Raw genomic sequence first — 20,047 nt, 5'->3', positions numbered from 1 at the left:
TATGCAAAAATCCGGCCCGTCTATATATTTGGTGGCACTGACGTTTGTTGATGGATGATCACTCAAATGACCAATATCCCGGAGAAGGATCATCCTCTCGTGATATGTGGGGATGTCCTCAAATATTAAGGTATAAATTTATGGTGACTGAAGAATATATTAAGATAAGGGTGAAAAAAAAAAAGGGTGAAATTGTTGATTTATATTTGGATCACTGTTTTTTTCACATGATTCACTCCAAATATTTGGGCTTTTTTTGTTACGCACTTATTGTTGTGGCATATTTTATCATGTACTTTTGGTTCCTGCTTTTTTTTCTTTCTTTTTTTTGTTCTTTTGAAAGCTTTTATTCTGATTTTTGTGAACTGGGTTAAAATTGTTTGTCCTCACTGTTGCCTTGATGGGATGGTGGGATGGTTATGTTTCACTCAACTGTTAAACGTAAATTATCCACCGGTGAAAAAAAAACTGATTTTATTTTGGGATACATTGAGAATTGAACACACAATCTATTATATAATTATTATTTACAACTCTTATTATTAGGCTAGTCTGTGATTTAAAAACTGGTTTAATGACTTCATCAGCGGCCCGACTCTCGAAACCATGGCTTGGATGCCTTTAAGTTTAGCCTTTAAGTTTAGCCTATAACTAGTGGATACATCATGCATTAAACTTTTTTTAAATTCAAATTTTTTTAAAAATATAAATCAAAAGATAATATATTAAGAAATAAAAATCAAGATATGGATTGTAAAATTAGAAGGAGTTTAAATTTTAATTTGAAGGAAACAAATAATTAACATTGAGACGTTATTTTTTTAAAAGTTATTAATATCCGCAAATGAATATATTCTAATTTAATAAATAAATATAAAGAATAATCGAGGATGATTCTGTCATTTCATACCTTTCATTTCTCATGCTCTATTCTGTAGTCTGTTTCTGTACTTTTTCATCGATGGCTTAAATTGAAGTACCGGAATTAACGTAAATTGTGAACTAAGGGGGCGTTTGGTACTCGGATAATTTTTGCATCCCTGGGAAAACGCTATCTGGATTTTGGAATAGCCATGTTTGGCAACACAAAAATGGTAAATATCTCTGGCAACAAGTTGTCCCGTTATTTGCATTTCATGTGTGATTTGTATTGAAAGAATGGAAACATGTTGTCCAACTCAAGAACGACTTTCGTGTTTGCCCGGGGAAGTGAAGTGTGAACCGCAAATGCAAATACGAAAATAACCTTCACTTTTGTACGATCTGTGCACTGATGGTGAATCTGATTTGACTGGTTGGTGGTGGACTGAAAGCCGTGTGCAAAATTGGCGCGAAAGAGTCTTATATCTGCCATTTCTCCCTCCATTTCCAGAAAGCGCAAGTGAGGAGGAAGAAGCTGATTCCTTGCATGTGAGTGACGAAATCGGTATGACTCTTGCCTTCTATGACATTTGCATGTGCAATTTCCATATTGTCGAAGGTGGTTTTCCGTTTTCTGATTTGTTTAAGAAAATGTTATGAGGTTTCTGGGCTGATTTGTGCGAGGCAGCTGAGCATTGGATGGGTAGCTTCTTCTTTTATTTAGTCTTCTATCTAATTTGTTCTTTCATATCTGCAGTACGGGTGGTGGAACGTGTTGAAGGAAATCGTTTTTTTGTTCAACCACAATCGACTCTCAAGTGAGATAAGGAAGCATCAGGTAACCAAAGTCACTTCCTTTTTTGCTGAGGTCAGTCATAATCTGTTTTGGACTTGATTTGTAGATATTTGGGTTGTGAGGGAAAACTATTTTTTTTTGGATCTTTTCTTTTTTGTATACTCGTGTTCATGTGTAGCTTATGTGTTGTGGTCATCTTAGACCCAGCACAACTTCGAGTCATATAGGATCAGTGATGCTGTATTGTGCTTGTTTGTAATTAATATTAATTTACCCAAAAAATGTGTAGATATTTGATGTGGTCCGATCCTGCATGCATGTTACAGGGAAAAATATATATGTCAGTTTGACTATGATTTAGGTTTGCCTTAGGTGTGAAAGCATTTGTTGCATTCCTCTAACCTGCCCATGGTTGCAATGAGTCCAGTAATGTGTGTTGTTTTAAATGAAGTTGTCTTGGTGGAGCATTTGAGGTATGTTGTATGCAGTCATCCATATGGATTGCTCATTCCATCAGGAGCTCGGATCGCTTCAATTGCTTCCCATCTGATATCATTTGCCTTATGGGGTTTATACATAGCTATGCTCAAACTACTGGTGTTGCTCTCATCACTAACATCACTTCCGGTACAATCTGTTACAGATGGTGGTCTTCCCCCACTCATTAAAATCACACGAATTTCTAACTTCTCCACTTTCACATGACTTATCAACAGTAGCACACTTATATTGACTTCAGTATTATTGAAACTTTCTTTGGCTTCTGACTAGACAGTGGCTGAATAGAAACTATTCTGAGGACTTGGACAAAAAGTAATCCTTCGAATCATGAAATGGTTGCTTGCTGCACAATTTTGTTGGCAATACTCCATGCTCCAGGTAAGCACAATTTTGTTGCTTGCTGGTTGAAGTTCATTCTGAACCTCAGGTAAGGACTCAACTCCATTGACAGGTGATTCCATGAAGGATATCTGAACACGCTTAAAAATCAAACTCAGCACAGTTAATTATCAATATGTACTCATTCAAAAAGGCTCCTAATCACAAAATTCCCTACACTATAAAAATATCTACAATATTTTAATTTTAGCAAACACAATAAACAGGAAACCATTTAGTCAGCCCCAAATGGAAGACTCCAAATTCAGACACCTTAATAAAAGACAAACATATCAAGGATTCCAGAAAACCTCAAGCAAATTCACAAGGCTTTCAGAGAGCACAGGGCTCACTGAATTGTATTTTTTTTCAAATTTCCCAAAAAGAGCATGTTCCTTTTTCTGGTCACTACTAAACAAACAAGACCATAACTTGACGAAGTAAGGAGCCTCATCATTCAGAACCCTCGAAGAATAACCAAAGCCACCTACAGTTTTTGATGCCATACGCATAAAACTAAAACACCCCAAACGAATGACAACCTCCAGTCTTCGATCCTTCCATTAATAACAATACCAAGTATGTTACATCGCAAAGACATACATAATACATCATAAACAAACACAAAATCCATGCAACCGTCCTCACTAAGTACATGGCTTCTACATAAGTACAACTTGGTGCATTAAGCAAAAAACATAGCATAACTTATATTTACAACTCAACAAGCATTTTTGTTGGCATACACTACAATACCAATCACCATTACAGAAACCATATGCAAAAGCATAGAAAATTTCAACAAATAGTCCTTCTGTTTGCAGTTACGACATGTCGGTTGATCGACCCACTCAAAAAAATTACAGGTCCCTCGACGTGTGTTGAAATTAGGACATCCGAAGAACTGCCTTCCTGGGTTCCTTGCTGTCCAGCTCTTGCGAACCACAGTCGTCAGTCCACAATTGCACATCTTCAAGTTCGATGAGGATACACATGAGGATTGCCCAGAAAATACACTATGACAGCCATCTCCACCCATTCTGACTTTCAAACGATTTCTGCTGTGACACAAAGTGAACCACAACACTATAACCAAGGTAGATTGGCTTATTGTTACTACAAAATCTCACAACACACGGTCAAATATACATTCAGACTCACTGTAATGTACATTCAAATTTTGGTACATAATTGCAAGTAGACAAACAAATTGCAGCACAACAATGCTTCATAACCAAATAAGGCTTAAACAGTACAAAAATAAACCACAATCTCACAATTTCACGCAAAATTTATAGGACAGCAAGGGAGAAAAGGTGGACTGACATAGAAATGCAAACAAGTTAAGACTCAATCGTACCCCGTATGTAGTTATAATGCACAACTACATACGGGTATCACTACTCATAAAAAAATTTACATACCCAGTCTACCTTTTCATACCGTAACGTGAACCGAAAACGTTCAAGGATTATAATCACCTATGGAATATATTAAAACACGATAAATGCCAACTTGTAAAGTATGGATCTTTATGGATAGATGGGATTGCGGAGTAGTTCACAATGTTTGCTGCAAAACAGTAAAAAGAAAGGGTTTACTGTAGTTGCCGTTCGTCAGCAACCACCATGCACTGCGTATACCTCACAGTGTGGACGACCAAGGGACACGAGTGGCCTGCGCGTTTGGCAAAGTGTGATAGATCTCCGGCGAGCCCAGTTCAACAAAGAAGAAGGCAGACCACAGCAAATGTTTGCAAAGAACGAAGAAAATGTGGACCGAGTAGGACAACAGTGACTACCAAATCTGAAACGGTCAAAATGTGTTGTCTCAGATGTTATGATTTCAAACTAACAAAGGTAAAGGGTAATTTTGACATTTTCTTTAACATTCTCATCAATATTTAACAATTAACCAAACATAGCATTTATAAAATTAACTACATTTTCCTGGCAAAATTTGTCCCAACCAAACACCTTTTCGTAATTTACCAGACAAAATCTCCTTCCCACTATATTTCAGTAATACTTATTTCCTGGATAAAAAAAAAATTTTCCCGTACCAAACGCCCCCTAACTACCAAAGAAGACTAGTAAACTGGGGTTCCTATAACCAAAACAAAAACAAGATTCTTTAAATTTAAAATTTAGCAATATTTATTAATCAATATGGAACCCTGATTAACGAGTAAGTCTTAAAATAAAATAAAAAAATTATTAAAATCAGATGAATCTCTAAATTATCTAAATAAAATAATACGAAAGAGTAAAAGACTATTACTGTAACGCCCCGTCTGCGGTCGGTTAATTAATACTCATATGATAGTATGCGGAACATGCTCAACTTAATTAATGCGGAAGCTAACTGAATAAATTTTCTTATACTTTCCTTATGTATTGCAAACATTTTCACTTCCATGGCCAAAATAAAACGGACAGCATTTTCTCTGTATTTTAGACCACTGGTGATAATTTTCACTATGATAATTCAACCTGATTGACAGTTTAATATGACTCAGGCATACCACAGCGTAGATAAAACATATTGCCCAACCATCCATGACCTATGCTATCTCATAATCACACTGTCTCAAAATAATATCCATGATTTTACTTATATAATTACATCAAATAAACAGAAGAGATGCAATTAAATAAGTAATATAGACCTTATAATGCATCACAAACCATATATACAAACTATCGACATGGCATAGACACTCCCTATGCTATCCGAAAGAATAACATGGTATATATGCATATCCAAAATAAAACCATGCCAAATATCTCTCATCTGGACTCTTGCCACGCTATGCCTCAGCACCATCAGCCCCTGTACCTGAAATAGTAATCCCCATAACGCGGGTGAGATAATATAATTACCTCAGTAAGCTAGGGACCCTTGGAGGGCTCCTCCACCCCTAAGCTCACTTCTGGTATAAACACAGTATAAAAATTCATGCATGCATCAGAATATGTATGACAATGCAGTGTGCAATAATGTAATCCTACTGGCTAGAGAATATAACAAGTATGCATTACGCAAGGAAACACTGTCTTGCAACATACCGTATGAGGAAACACTGTCTTATGCGTCACACAAGGAAACACCGTCTTGTGTGGCACACAAACATACATACATATACATGCAACATACCATATCAAACTACCACCCTCCCTCGGAGTTTGGTGGAACAGACGGGGGATTAACCCCAAGGACCGAAAGCTTACCTGGAATAGCTCTTTTTCTAGCCTCTTCCAAGTCAAAGGGTCCTCAAGCCAACAAAATGCTCAACAAATGACCAACACACCTATCCATTGTGAATTTATCACAATTAAACATATATTCATTTCATGTAAGTTTCACATCAAACCATTGTTTGATACTTACCTTAATCTCAAGAGCCTTGATCAATGTCTATGCTCTTGCTCCACAAGTCCACTTGGTCTCACACTATAACCAATGAACATATTTACATCATTATCCATAATTAGTTCATATATATGATACTATTCATCTCTACAGTACTATTCACGTATACGTCACTATTCATGTATACGTAACTATTCAAAAATACGGTATCTTTAATTTTTTCGAATATATTTTCACTGTTAAAATCTTCATCTAAATATTTTTCTCAACATGAGCTAAGTCTCTATCAAGCTCTAACATGCTCATTCAAGCCAAAGTTTCAAAATGGAAACCTAAATTTAATTTTCCTCAAAACTCAAAGAAAACTAGGATACGTAACTTACCTAGAACGAAGGGGAAAGCTTACTTCAAGCTCCCATGGCTTTAAGCTCCATCAAAACCACCATTTTTCATGAAATCCAAAATCTTAGAGGAAGAAGATCTCTCTCTACAGTGAACCCCACCCAGAAATACTGGTACCAATGGATTCCTCTCGAAATTTCTCACAAGTTTGACTTTGAAACATAGTGATTTTGAGGTCTCTAGCTCCCTTTTCCATTTTTGTTGTCTGTCGACGTTGAAGTTGAAGAAGAATACGAAAGCTTATATATATATTTCACTTACATGCTTAAGTGAAATTTAAATGGGTAAAAGTTTATCTATCTAATCACCTTCATTTATTATCAAAATTTACTCAATGGACTAGAATATTTTTCTAGTCATGTTTCTAACTTTACTTTCACTTCTTGAGTAACTTTGTTTACTTGCATTTTTACTCCTTAACTGTCATTTTAACTCTCATTTTTCACCAAAGGTCACTTTATTTCATTTTTTTTCTAATTATTCTTCAATATTAAATCCACAACTACTAGAGAGAGTTATTATATTTACTTTAGGGGAGGATATTCATATTATTACTTTTTTTATTATCTAATTTATTAAAGACAAAACGACGTCGATTCATGTGAGAGACTGCTTACACAATCGGTTGAGGAATGAGTTTCCCCAGAAACGAAACATTGAAAAAAGGAGAATCTGGAGAGCGTCTTTGCAGTGATTTGCAGCAATGGAGGAACTATTTGTAGCGATACTTTCGATGCTTGTGTTAGCAGCACTGATCCCACTCTATCTATGGAAACGCCGTCACGATTCTCAACCTCCCCCTCACCACGAAGAACCTCAGCAGGTTTGCAACTTCCAACTCCGCGATTCTTCTCTCATTTCGCCGCCAAAACCCTAACAATATCAGCTTGAAACACAAAACTGTTTTCTTAGATTAACGATAACTAATCCTCAGGCTCCGCGGAGAGAAACGGTGGTGCGCGCCACCGGTACCCGTCGTATGCGCCGGAGACAACCTGCGTCTGGAGCTAGCACTTCATCAGATCAACCTGCAACGCAAGAAGGTTTTTCGTATAAATCTAAGAAGTTTAATTAATTAATTTTGTCTTATTTTATTTTATTCGCGTTTGATGCAATGGCTTAGTGAATAAAAATTACGAGATATAACTTGAACTAAGATGTGAAATTCATGGTGTGCTTGAGACTTTGGATAAAACAACTCTGTCACATGGTGGTGAAGACTTCATAGTGCACATATATTGAATAATAAGCTTGGATCATTTTAAAATCGGCTCTCTTGATAGAGTTTTGAATTATTAGATGTGTTGTTTTCCACTTGGAAGGGTTGCTGGATGTGAATCACTTGTGTATTTATCTTCTTTACTTTTCTATCTCATTAGATATGTCACTGTTTTATTCAAGTGTTTAGGGTAAGAATGTGATTGGGGGATTTTGGCATCTGTGGAGTCAACTTTTGGCATTGTTATTTGGCTTGCTGTTTTTATTATATGGAAGTAGTATTAGACTGGTAGGTGATATGAAAACATGATACGTGCATTGCTGTGTTGGAAGAATATATACAGATTGCATTTTGAAACTGCGTTGCTTTTGTGAAGTGATCAAGTTTATACATGTAAACAGAATCTGCTGATGAAAGTGACGATGAAGCTGCTGGCGGAGAGTATCATGAGGCTAAAGCATCAAAGAAAAAGGAAATTAAAAGGCAAGAGAGGGAAGCGCGACGACAGGTATTGTTTCTTTATTATGTATTGAAAACTGGTACAATTCTTTTGTTAATTAAAGATAATAGGATATACTTTTGGACGGGTTCTTGTTATTTGCGCCATAGCTTGTAGCCTTCTATGCCAAGGGGCAAAGTAGTTTGAATCTGACTCACCAAAAATTAAGGTTTCTAGAAATGAAAGATGTTGTGTATTTGAAGGTTTAATGAGGACACTGACATTTTTAATTTGTATTTAATTCTCATACTAATGTTTAAACTTTTGAGTATTGGATACAAGGACTTTGAAGAATACTAGACAGACTTTACACTCAGATATGATTGACAAATGTGTTATTCAACTTGAATTTTTGTGCTTAGTTTTAGTTCTTTTTTGGAGTATTCTATGTTGATTGAGGTTTAAGAAGTCAGTCACATCTTGTTCCATCTTTTTGGAAGGCTGATGAAGCTGCGCGAGAGTCAAGGCAGGCAAAACAAGATCGTTATTCAGAGATGCGGAGGTTGAAGGAAGAAGAGCGTGAGGCGCGGGAACGTATGTTGGTGAGTTAATAACCTTGGTCTGATTTTATTTGAGGATGAACCTTCTTATGGTTTATTAATTGGCAAAGCACTTGCTTGGTAATGGATCATATAGGAAGAGGAAGCTGAAGCTCAGAAGGCTAAGGAGGAAGAAGCTGCTGCATTAGATTTCGAGAAGTGGAAAGGTGAATTTTCAGTTGATGATGAAGGTACCCTGGAAGAAGTGGAGGATAATACCGAAGACTTGGTATCCAATTTTGTTGAATATATAAAGGTTATTATCTGTTTTGTACTTTCTACATTCTTACTTTCCCTGATTTCTCCCTACTAAATTTCCCAAAATTTATATATTTCCGTAGGGCATCAAAACCTAGCAATTAGCTAGGGTTATCATTATCTCCTATGGCCATTCTAATTTTGACTTAATTTTTATGTAATCATTCAGAAGCACAAATGTGTTCCCTTAGAAGATCTTGCTGCAGAATTTAAATTGCGTACGCAGGTATTTTTTCCTTTATTATTCCTTTATCTGAATCAGCTTATCTATTACCTTCATCACCATTTCATTTTTCTTCCATTGGTTTTTGTTACTAGTTTTATGGGAGAAGCAGTGTAACATAATAATAAATTCTGCTGTGCTGGTATGTTTTATGGTTTATGTGCTATCTAATTTGATTATTCTACCTGTATTTGGTTGGGGGAATCTTTAGTAGTTTTTAAAGGTAACGAGTGTTAGAGAGAAAAAGAAAGGAAAACGAAGGAGATGTGACAGAGAGAACATAGTTTTCCACAAATTACTTAGATTGGTTCAATTGCATAAGCCAATCCTATACCTCTTTTAAGTTTTAACACCAATACATGTGTCTAGTACTAGACAATGACTCATATACTCCATAAGCCATAGACCACTTGGGTCATTTACCACCAAATTCCAACAATCTATTTTTGATCCCAAAGACAATAGAATGAAAATATAGATTAGAAAGTTCAGCCTACCCTGAGGTCACTGATTTCTTTTTCTTTCCAATTCTTTGTAAGGGAGGATTGGGAAAATGTAGGGTTCAAGATAGTTGGCACCACTCTGATATCATGTTAAAAAAATAAGAGTTTTAAAGAGATAGAGGAAGGGAAAATGAAGGAGATGTGAGGCAGAGAAAAATATAATATTCTATTAATTACTAAGAATAGCTCAATACATTGTTGATCATATATTTCTGTTTGTACTAATACTGCAACTATACAATGACTTATGCCCTTTAATTTGGGCGTGTCACAACCACGAGTAACTAATAATCACAAAGCACTTTCTTAATTACTTTTGTATTCCTTAGCAAGTAATTTAAATTACATCAATACACCACCCCCTCCCCTCCAAAGAAAGAAACCAAAATAAAAAATAAAAAAATCCCCGTACCCTTTTTTAGGTGAAAAGATGCAGGTATTTTAATTACAGTTCCATTTTGGTAGTTTAGCTTGTAAATGCTTTCTTTATAATTTTATGAGTGTTAAGCTCACTGGTGGGATCCCTTTTTAATGTTTCTAATTAGAGAAGCCCTGTTTATACTTTGTTTGAGACTCTATCAATCTATTTGAATATGAATCAAATTGTTATAGTTTTTACTGTCTGAGTAATTTTTTTACCCTCCACGGGCTTCCTTTTTATGACTCCCTAAACTGATGCAGGAATGTATCAATCGCATCACCTCTCTGGAAAGTATGGGTAAGAGCCTTTATTTATCCCTTCTTTTTAAATTTTCATCCATCAAAAGAAGTATTTATTACCGTTCGAGATTTATTTTTCTTTATAGATTTTTGTCTTCTCCTTCACCAACGCCCCCTTTTGAACTCATATATAGCCAATTTACCATATTAGATGGCCAAGTCTTTGGCATGGGCCTTCAATAAGTGGAACCGTGGAAGAAGTATTGATCTCAACAGGGAATCCTAATAATTTTTATAATTTATACCCAATTGTCACTAGGCACGGGCTGTCCCATAGACTAATTGGGTGACCTTATATTAGAACCTTCCTACTAAGAATGGCTAGACATAATGTTACATAGTAAAGGAAATCATGCCTATTCTAAGCATCATGTTACTCAATCTACGAAGTTTTTTTTAAACCAACGGTAACTTTTTTCTCACTTTGTCTAATCAAGGTGCATACATTATGTTGTGAGTTCTAATATACTGTGTTACAGTCTATGTGTTAGAGTTGTCTAATAATTTTTCATCATTAATATTGCCAATTTTAATTTCTTGTCCATTTATCTTTTGCTATCGTTGCCTTCTGACTTTGACATCTAATAAATAAATGGGTTTGCTTTTTCTGCAGTCACTGCGGATAAGTTATCTGCAGTAAGTCCAATATGACGTCGTTTTGGGCGAAAATCATGATATTTTTGTAATTTTAATTTATTTCAGGGTTATAATAGTCTTTATATTTATAATTTTTTAAAATTTCAATACCAAAACGACGTCGTTTTAGAAATAAATGCAGATAACTTATCTGCATTAACTGCAGAAACATTTTTTCCTAAATAAATATACAACATCCTGAAAGAAGTTAATAGACCTTTATGTATATCCCTCTCTCTCTCTTCAAAAGTTGATGTAACTTCATATTTTACTTTAGAAAAGGAAATCTTTTAAATGCATGGAAAATAATAGAAATCATGCATCTGTTTTATTCACACTAACCTCGATTTATTACATGCTAAGGCTTATATTGAACACTGCTGCTGCTTCACTTTTTTTTTTCTTATTGCATGAAAACTCTGGTTTTTTTTTTTTTTTTTTTTGTTATTGCTCAATCTAACTCCGCTGGAGAGATCAATATTTTTGTCATGTTTACGATGATCATTTTGTAACGTAGTTACAACTCGACAACATTTCAATTCTTATACCGTTGAAATGTTGTTGGCTTTTATGAGACTAATATCTTTGCATAGTCTATTCCTGCCGAGGCGGAGGTGGATGGATATAACGATGAATTTATTTTGTGCATCAGGTCGGCTTTCGGGTGTCATGGATGATAGAGGGAAATATATTTACATCTCACAAGAAGAGATGAAAGCTGTTGCTGATTATATTAAGCGGCAAGGGAGGGTTAGTATTTCCCACCTAGCTAGTAAATCAAACCAGTTCATTGATTTAGAGCCAAAAGCTCATTACGCTGAGGACATAAGTAATGTGGAGGAGATAACTGTCAATTGACATGGCTTTTTGACTTATGGGTGGAGGAAAATCGTGTGATGTACATAAGAAAAATAATGCAATGATTTGGTTTGCTTGGATTTGGTACGCGACTTTGAGCATCTTTAGTATATAACTGCAATTTCAGATTTTTCCTGCGAACACATTTTCCTTATGAAATTGTACTGTATGGAAACACAGCGTATTAATGGGAAATTTCCACAAGATCGTTTGAAGATGAAAGTAGGGGAAAATCTAAAACTATAAAAAGGGACGAAATTCTTTATTAATTAAAAAAGTTTGAAACTTATGTAATTAACCCTTTTTTATTATTTTTTTTGCTTAATTTAAAAAAAATTAAAGGGTTTGATGTTTCTTATGTTGTAGGAGATAAAATTATTTTTTACATACACATAAAAGTGTGTGTGGTTTATATGAGATCATATAAAGAGAAGAAAGAAAGAAAAAATATGGGTTTCACGTATTTTTATGTATGTGTAGGAGATAATTTTATCATCTAGAGATTAAACTCAAAAATAAAACAACGGAATATCGAAAGAAGTGATTGTTAAGTTGTATAAGCAAATTTTTTCTTTCTTTTAACCTATATCGTTTCTAAGTTTCTAGATCCTACGACTGTATCATAAAATGCTTGTTCCGATCGGAATTGCATGCAAGTAAAGAGATAGGTTCTCTTCATTCTGGAGAATTTCTGTATGGATGAAGGAGTTTAATTTGAAATTCTGAGAGACGGAAATGTAGTTTCTTGTAATTTTGGGAATACTTGATCTATAAGAGAATGTACGGGTATTCCTTGAATATCGAAGGTTGGAAGTGCGTATTTGTCTTATATTTTTTATTATTAGCGAGCGCATTGTATTTCATAAAAAAATGTTCTCATTATAGTGCGAGGTGTGTGGCAGTATGCAATAAGACTATAAAATCGTGGATTATGGTGTTAAATTTTAAGACTATTAAAGTATGGATGCTCTTAGTCTACATTTCTATAATCTTAAAAATACTTCATTCACACTTTTATGCATCCTGCATACTAATGAGGTGGTTTTGATCTAAATGATATTGATTTGTATCTTATTTATGCGAGATAGTAGACTCAAATTAGAGAGAGATCCAATAAATCCAAAATACCATTGCTTATTGAAAGGAATTGAATTAGATGCTCGAACCTTTGAATTCCGCGACATCAGCTGTTTAAAACATCTTAACCCCTATATGAACCAATAACTATAAGACAACACAGGCGTGCCGCGACATTTACAAAGACTTAACGTGACTATAGGTATCTCATTCACAAAGTTGTCTATGAAAGTTACCACTATTTACCAATAGGAATGAACAACATCAATCCATCATATTAAGATGGCATAAACAAGACATTCACCAACTACAACTATAAATACAGAGTCATTAAATTCATGTATGATCATCTTCCTATTAATACTTGAACACCTTGAATTCTAATTGACTTAAGTATCAGAGTGTCTTGCATGATCATCTTCCTATTCACCAACTTTATTTTCGACGAAATTTATTTCCATAAAAAATTTTCAACGAAAAATCATCGGAATTCCGTCGAAAATTGTTGTGATGATTTTCGACCAGAAACAGATTTCGTCTAAAGTTTTTGATGGAAAATCAATGAATTTCCATCGAAACTGATGTAAAGATTTTTTATGGAAAATAAACTCCATCGAAAACAATAAATTCCGTTGAAAATTTTCAACGATAAATCAATAGAATTTCGTTGAAAATTGTTGCAAAGATTTTCGACAAAAAATAGATTTCGTCGAAAGTTTTTGACGGAAAATAAATGAATTTCCGTCAAAAACAGATGTAAATATTTCCGACGAAAAACAAATTCCGTCGAAAAGTTTTATAGTTTTTAGTTTTTTTTTTTTTTAAATTTCTCTCTATAAAATTAATACCAATTTTCTGTGTTACACATGATAAAAAAAGATAATCAAAGTAAACAATATATCAAAATCAAATCTCTTTACTCAATACATTAAATGCACAAAAGTCCATATCATATATTAGGTTAAGTATTAAAAAAAGCTTATACAATTAGCGAGCAGTGTACAATAAATATATATTGTAACCTTAAAAAATTAACAAATAAAAATTATCATATCAATATATAATGCAAAACTGACTTCATAATTCAACGAAATAATTTATTCTCAGTCTTTTTTGAACTTTCACATCAATACCCAATCCTCCTTGACTTGAACCTTCCTTGGCCTTTTTCTCTATCTTTGACCATCTTCTTTATCAAGAGCATCATCTTCCAATTTAGATTTGTGCACGGTGGGGGAAGTGTTTGATTAATAAAATCACATCATAGTGAATCCCTGACTACCCCAAAGTATCAGAACCTGTTCAACCATATCACAAAGCATCACGCTAACCATACATGCATCTCGTAGATAGCATATCAGCCCAAACACCCTTCAACAGTAATAATCTTAATAGTGTGTGATCCAACCCTATAGTTATTGAACTGGTTAACTATCATGTATTGGATGCATTTTCTCCAACACAATTACTTTAGAAAGTGTATTACATTTTGTTGGCATTCGTAACAATTTTAGAATAACTCACCGGTAGAGCCAAGACTTCAGAGTGTGCCCTTTCAGTTTAATTTTCAAAATTTTTTATAACTTTAGCCAGATGGAATCGAGAACATGTTAAACAAGAGATAAAAGTTCAAATATTGTTCTTTTTAACTTGAATGCTTGTAGAGTCTTACCTATTTAATGTGAGTTTTAATGAAGTTTATAATGAGGGGCGTTACCACTTTTTTACTTCAAAAATATTGGTTCCAGTCTTTTACATTTTTCTCGAGAAAATTGTGCGTGGTCAGAATTAAACTTTGGAGGATGGTATTTGAACCTAAAATCATCAATGCTGCTACATTGTCTTGGTTTTCAGCATTGCCCCTACTGATGACATAAGTCATTATGATCATTTAACAAATAAATATATCACAACATTATAATTTATGTGAATATCATAAATTATAAATCTTTATACTGTGTTTAAAACTTAAAAAAGTATAAAAAATTACAACTTTTGATACATAGAATTGATTCATATATTTTTAATAATAATATTTTTTAAGATTAATTATTATAATCAATAATTAAAGCATCTTTCTTCATTTTTCAATCTCTTTCCTTATTAGTATAAGAGTGCACTATTTCCTCTTCATTAATAGAACCATCTTTAATCACGAGATGAAAATGAAAATAATGGTAAGAGATTTGACGAAAGTGGATTCCCTCCTAAATTCAAACTTTATTAGAAATCAAAGACATATGATACGTAAAAATAAGATAGACTCTTCTCGTATGAATCATTGTTATTAAAATCTCGATTTATTACTACGATTTTACGTTTTTACGATTTTTTACGATTTTTTTACATTACGATTTTACATTTTATGATTTTTTAATCCCCTTCCAATTTTACTTAAGATCTCGATTTTAACAACATTGATATGAATATTTCAATTGATTAAAAAAACTTATATACTTTTTTAATATACCAACAACAAACAAACTAATTTTAGCTTAATCAGTTTGTGTTTATTTATGCCAAAGACATTAATTGATGTTACCTTATTTCTAGAGGCTTAGTAGTTAATCGTTTCAACTAAAAACCATCATATGTTATTTTGGCAGTAAGTTCACATATTAAGTTGACAACAGTTTATGCATATCTTTTTTTTTTTTACAAGAAAACAGTTGACGTGTACAATATTATATAATAAAATAACCAATGGATCTTAATGACCATGATGGTCAAAACTTACACAAAGACACTCCTAAATAGTTATTTTTTTTTTCTTTTTTTCTTTTCTCTTACAAACAAATATGAAATATCATCAGTCCCATGTTTCCATTCCAAATATATCACACGCAACCCTACCTGTCCTCCGAAACCACCGCTAAAACTAGTGGAACACAGCTTCCAACTTTTGAACCTCTCCTTCCATTTATATACCCATTTCAGTTACCCTTTCCTCTCTAGTTCCTCCCTCTCCTCCGCCGCGTCCCGACGCGGCCGCCACCTGTTTTACACACCACAAACAATCCTAAAAAACTCCGACCTTGTTATTATTATTATTCCTCGTACAAAACAAAACACAAAAAAAAAAGTGGTTGGAATTAAGGAGACATGAAAACTGCTTTCAAGGAGGCAGTTTCCATGTATGCCATACTTCTGTTGTTTTTTTCTTTGAGTTTTGAGGTTTGTCATGGACAAGCCTTTAAGAAGCCGGCTTCGCCGCCGCCTCCGCCGGCGGAGCTGGAAAGCTGCGACGGGATCTTCTTGACGTACAGCTTGGTTTCACGGGAGAAGGAATATCCGCACGTGAAGAACGTGTCGAAGCAGGCATGGGCGTTCAAGGCAGAAGCAACGTTGACGAACGTAGGTGATGAGGAACTGAAAGGGTGGAAGATGTTCATTGGGTTCCAGCATAGGGAGATTCTGGTGACGGCGGATGGAGCTGTTCCGGTCGACGCCGAGGATTTTCCGGCAGAAGTTGGGAACGGGACAACTCTTGCCGGGAACCCCATGACGGACTTGAAGACTGCCATTGAAACCGCCAATGATTTTACTCAAATGGCTGTTAGGATTCAGATGAGTGGGACACAGTTTGGTTTGGGTACTGGTGGTACCCCATTGCCTAAGACTATTAGACTCGTTAATGATGGCTTCAAATGCCCCGCACCTGGTCGTCGAGGTATCTTTGCATGCATATATGTCTCATATAAATGATTTAGTCATGCATGGAAAACGATTCTGGCTAACTATTTTATGTTAATATATATATTTGATATTATATATATTTGGTATATTATCTATCAGATTATCGATTACTTGATTAGTCTGATTTGAGTCTGATGGGACCATGTAGAGAACAAAATTCTTCTTACCAAGTTTTTAACATAACGCATTTTCCAAAAGTTCAAACTCGAATTTGAAACAACTGGTTAAATCGGAATAATCCCGTGCTTGGTGATAATAATGATGAATAATTGATTATGCACATTTGTCAAAAGAAATAGTGTTAGATTTAATTAAATGGAATGAACTATGCATGATAATTATATTTGCAAGTCTTTTATGTGCAATAGTTTATTTAGATTGAACAAATTAAAAAAGAGGCAAACTCGGGTACAGAAGTGCCGTTTGAATGAACTTTTATTCTTAAAAAAGTTATTTTTTTTAAATAAAAGTTTTTTTGAGAACTCTTAGATGTTTGGATAACAACTTTTTAAAAAAGCAAATTTTAAAATAAAAGTTAAAATGCTGCTTTATTTATAGCTAATAGTTGGTTGCTTTTGGAAAAAAGCAGAAATTAAAAGATAATATAAATTTTTAAAATACAATTTTAACCTCGTCCTATCATACTTATTTTATCTCTCCTTATCCTTAATTTATCTCTCATTTAATGTAATTTTATATATAAAAAGTACTTTTTTATATTTTAATATCCAAACAATTTTTTTTTATATAAAAGTGATTTTCACACCATACATCCAAACGTAAAATAACTTTACCTTTTAACAAAAGATATTTAAAAAAATAAAATGCATAAAATGTTATTTTTTTAAAAGCTCATCCAAACGGATTGTAGTTTCCCCAAAAGTTGTAAGGGTAAGAGTGAGGATGGATTATACATAGTTTTATCTTGGTGAAGAGACCCTTTTGAGTCAATTTCGATCACAGGAAATAATTTTACCGCTATTTCAAGGCTTGCCACCATGTCGGAACAATTTATGCAGATAGAAATTTAAAATGATGTAAATTTCATACTACAAAGAGAATAATTTAAGATATTGTATATAGTATGATTTGATTTTTGATATTACATATGTGGATGATGCAGGGTCGAGAAATATGTTTGTATGTTGCAGAAAGGACCCAAAAGCCAGGGCCAAGCTAGCAAAGAAAACCAAGTTCCTTCCTCGTCGCTATGGAGATCTAACAATTGCATACGACGTGCTTCAATCTTTCCAGAACAACTATTACGTTCAAGTGACCATAGACAACAACCATCCATTGGGTCGTCTTGATCATTGGAACTTAACATGGGAATGGCAAAAGGGTGAGTTCATATACTCCATGAAAGGAGCTTATGCTCGCATAAAGGACCAATCTGAGTGCTTGTATAGTCTTGCTGGAAGGTACTATGGGACAATGGATTTCTCACAAGTTGCAAATTGTCAAAAAAGGCCTATAATCTCTGATCTCCCTTCTGAAAGAGCAGAGGATGAGAAATTTGGTAAGCTCCCCTGGTGCTGCAAGAATGGTACCGTGTTGCCTCCTGTTATGGACAAGAACAAAGCAAGGTCCCTTTTTCAAATGCAAGTGTATAAGATGCCACCTGATGATAACAGAACAGCTTTCACTCCTCCAATGAAATGGCACATTGATGGTGTTATTAATCCACTATATAAATGTGGACCTCCAATCAGAGTTGATCCACAAGAATTCCCTGACCCAAGTGGACTTAAAGCAATTTCTACAGCTGCTGCTAGTTGGCAAATAGTTTGCAACATGACCAAACCAAAGCCTCAGCAAAATCGTTGTTGTGTCTCATTCTCAGCATTCTATAATGAATCTGCCATCCCTTGTAACACATGTGCTTGTGGTGGTTGTGATGATACAAGGAAGTGTAACTCCAAGGCCTCTCAAATGCTTCTACCACCAGAAGCTCTTCTTGTCCCTTTTGAAAACAGAACCATAAAGGCACGTGCTTGGGCAAAACTCAAACACTTGCATGTACCAAATAAAATGCCTTGTGGAGATAACTGTCCTGTTAGCATTAACTGGCATGTTAGCTCTGATCACAAAGAAGGATGGACGGCTAGGATCACACTTTTCAATTGGGAAGATTTTTCCTTTGATGATTGGTTCGCTGCCCTTAAGTTTAATAGGTCTTTTGAAGATTTTGATCAAGTGTATTCCTTCAATGGGACAAGGATTCCAGGAATCAAAACCATCTTCTTCCAAGGCCTAAAGGGTTCGAATTACTTGGCTGGAGAGACCAATGGAACACATGATGATGATCCAAGGGTGCCTGGGAAGCAACAATCTGTGATTTCTTTCAAGAAGAAGCACATAAAAAACTTTGATGTTACACGTGATGCTTTCCCCACTAAGGTGTTCTTCAATGGAGAAGAGTGTGCACTTCCTCCATTTAGACCTGCCAAAAGTTCAGGGCATCAATCTTCCATCAATGTCCTTGCAGTCATTTTCACAGCATTTATGACTTTCTTCTTGATGACAGATCGAGTTTATTAACTTACTATCAATACTAACATTTTGTCCAAGAGAGACTTTGGCTTTGGTAATGATCTGCATTAAAAAGCTTTGTGTTTTTTTCTCCCTTCAGGGCTGTTCTCATATATCAGTCTCATCAAGGAGGGGGTGTGCCTATAGGGGCAGATAGCTAACTTTGCATATGAATTGACCATGTGATGAGTGAAGCAGCGTGTTTGTGTAAAAGTACATAACAGTGTAATATCTGGTACAAGATTGTGTGTGGAACTTATAAGTTCAGTACATATCTAGTTCATATTACAAAATTAGATGGCCTTTTTGTCTGACCTACCTTACTCTAGTGTAAGGATTATTGGTTTTTGATACGTTTCTCAAACATAGTGTCAAACTTTTGATTGATAGGCTCATTCTCTAACTGTCATCAAAATCTTGTCACTGATTTGATCATGTGATTTGAATTTGAGATTACTTAGGGGAGGGGGACCAATGCTCATAAGTCATAAGAGCTTCTATCTGAACATTGTTCTCCCTCTTGGACGACTCATAAGAAAAACATGGAAAATATTTAAGGTTACATTATGGAAAAGGGCAACATAAACATAATTTAAGATTTCAAGTGAAATTTTTTTTTAATAGAAAGATGACATTTAAGGTTACAGGTTTATAGTTTCTCCTATCATGGTATATAATTGTATTTCTTTATTATTTATTGTAAACTCAAAATGACGTTGTTTTAAGGTTATGGAAAAAATTTGCTATGATAAAAAATTACTATAACTTCAAAATAAATTAAAATTACAATTTTTTTTATCCGAATTATTTTGAAGTCAAAGTAGATAAATTATCTCATATAACACGAGAAATAATAAATTCATGAATTTTTCTCGTGTAACAGGAAAAATAATAAATCCATAAATTTTGGCACCGAGGTAAACATTACGTACGATATCAATGGTTACAAATCAAGCACCAAATCCACTCTAATACAA

The 20,047-nt window shown here is 34.5% G+C and overlaps 2 protein-coding genes across 2 annotated transcripts; both read left to right on the top strand.

Moving 5' to 3' along the window:
• Window positions 1-6,945: 6,945 nt before the first annotated feature.
• Window positions 6,946-11,878, top strand: LOC133302475 (DDRGK domain-containing protein 1). Its single transcript, XM_061502252.1, has 8 exons — window positions 6,946-7,133; window positions 7,245-7,353; window positions 7,931-8,037; window positions 8,469-8,570; window positions 8,665-8,823; window positions 8,995-9,051; window positions 10,233-10,269; window positions 11,560-11,878. The coding sequence occupies exons 1-8, from the start codon at window positions 7,014-7,016 to the stop codon at window positions 11,763-11,765; spliced, it is 897 nt and encodes a 298-aa protein (XP_061358236.1). The 5' UTR covers window positions 6,946-7,013; the 3' UTR covers window positions 11,766-11,878.
• Window positions 11,879-15,944: 4,066 nt separating this feature from the next.
• On the top strand, window positions 15,945-19,079 carry LOC133302472 (COBRA-like protein 10). The gene is made up of 2 exons (XM_061502249.1): window positions 15,945-16,520; window positions 17,622-19,079. The coding sequence occupies exons 1-2, from the start codon at window positions 15,945-15,947 to the stop codon at window positions 19,077-19,079; spliced, it is 2,034 nt and encodes a 677-aa protein (XP_061358233.1).
• The last annotated feature ends 968 nt before the right edge of the window (window positions 19,080-20,047 follow it).

The sequence above is a fragment of the Gastrolobium bilobum genome, unplaced genomic scaffold (assembly GCF_033153095.1).
Source record: "Gastrolobium bilobum isolate Gb01-03AN ecotype WA unplaced genomic scaffold, APGP_CSIRO_Gbil_v1 utg11463, whole genome shotgun sequence".
Lineage (NCBI taxonomy): Eukaryota > Viridiplantae > Streptophyta > Magnoliopsida > Fabales > Fabaceae > Gastrolobium > Gastrolobium bilobum.
This window is presented reverse-complemented; position numbering and strand designations above follow the sequence as displayed.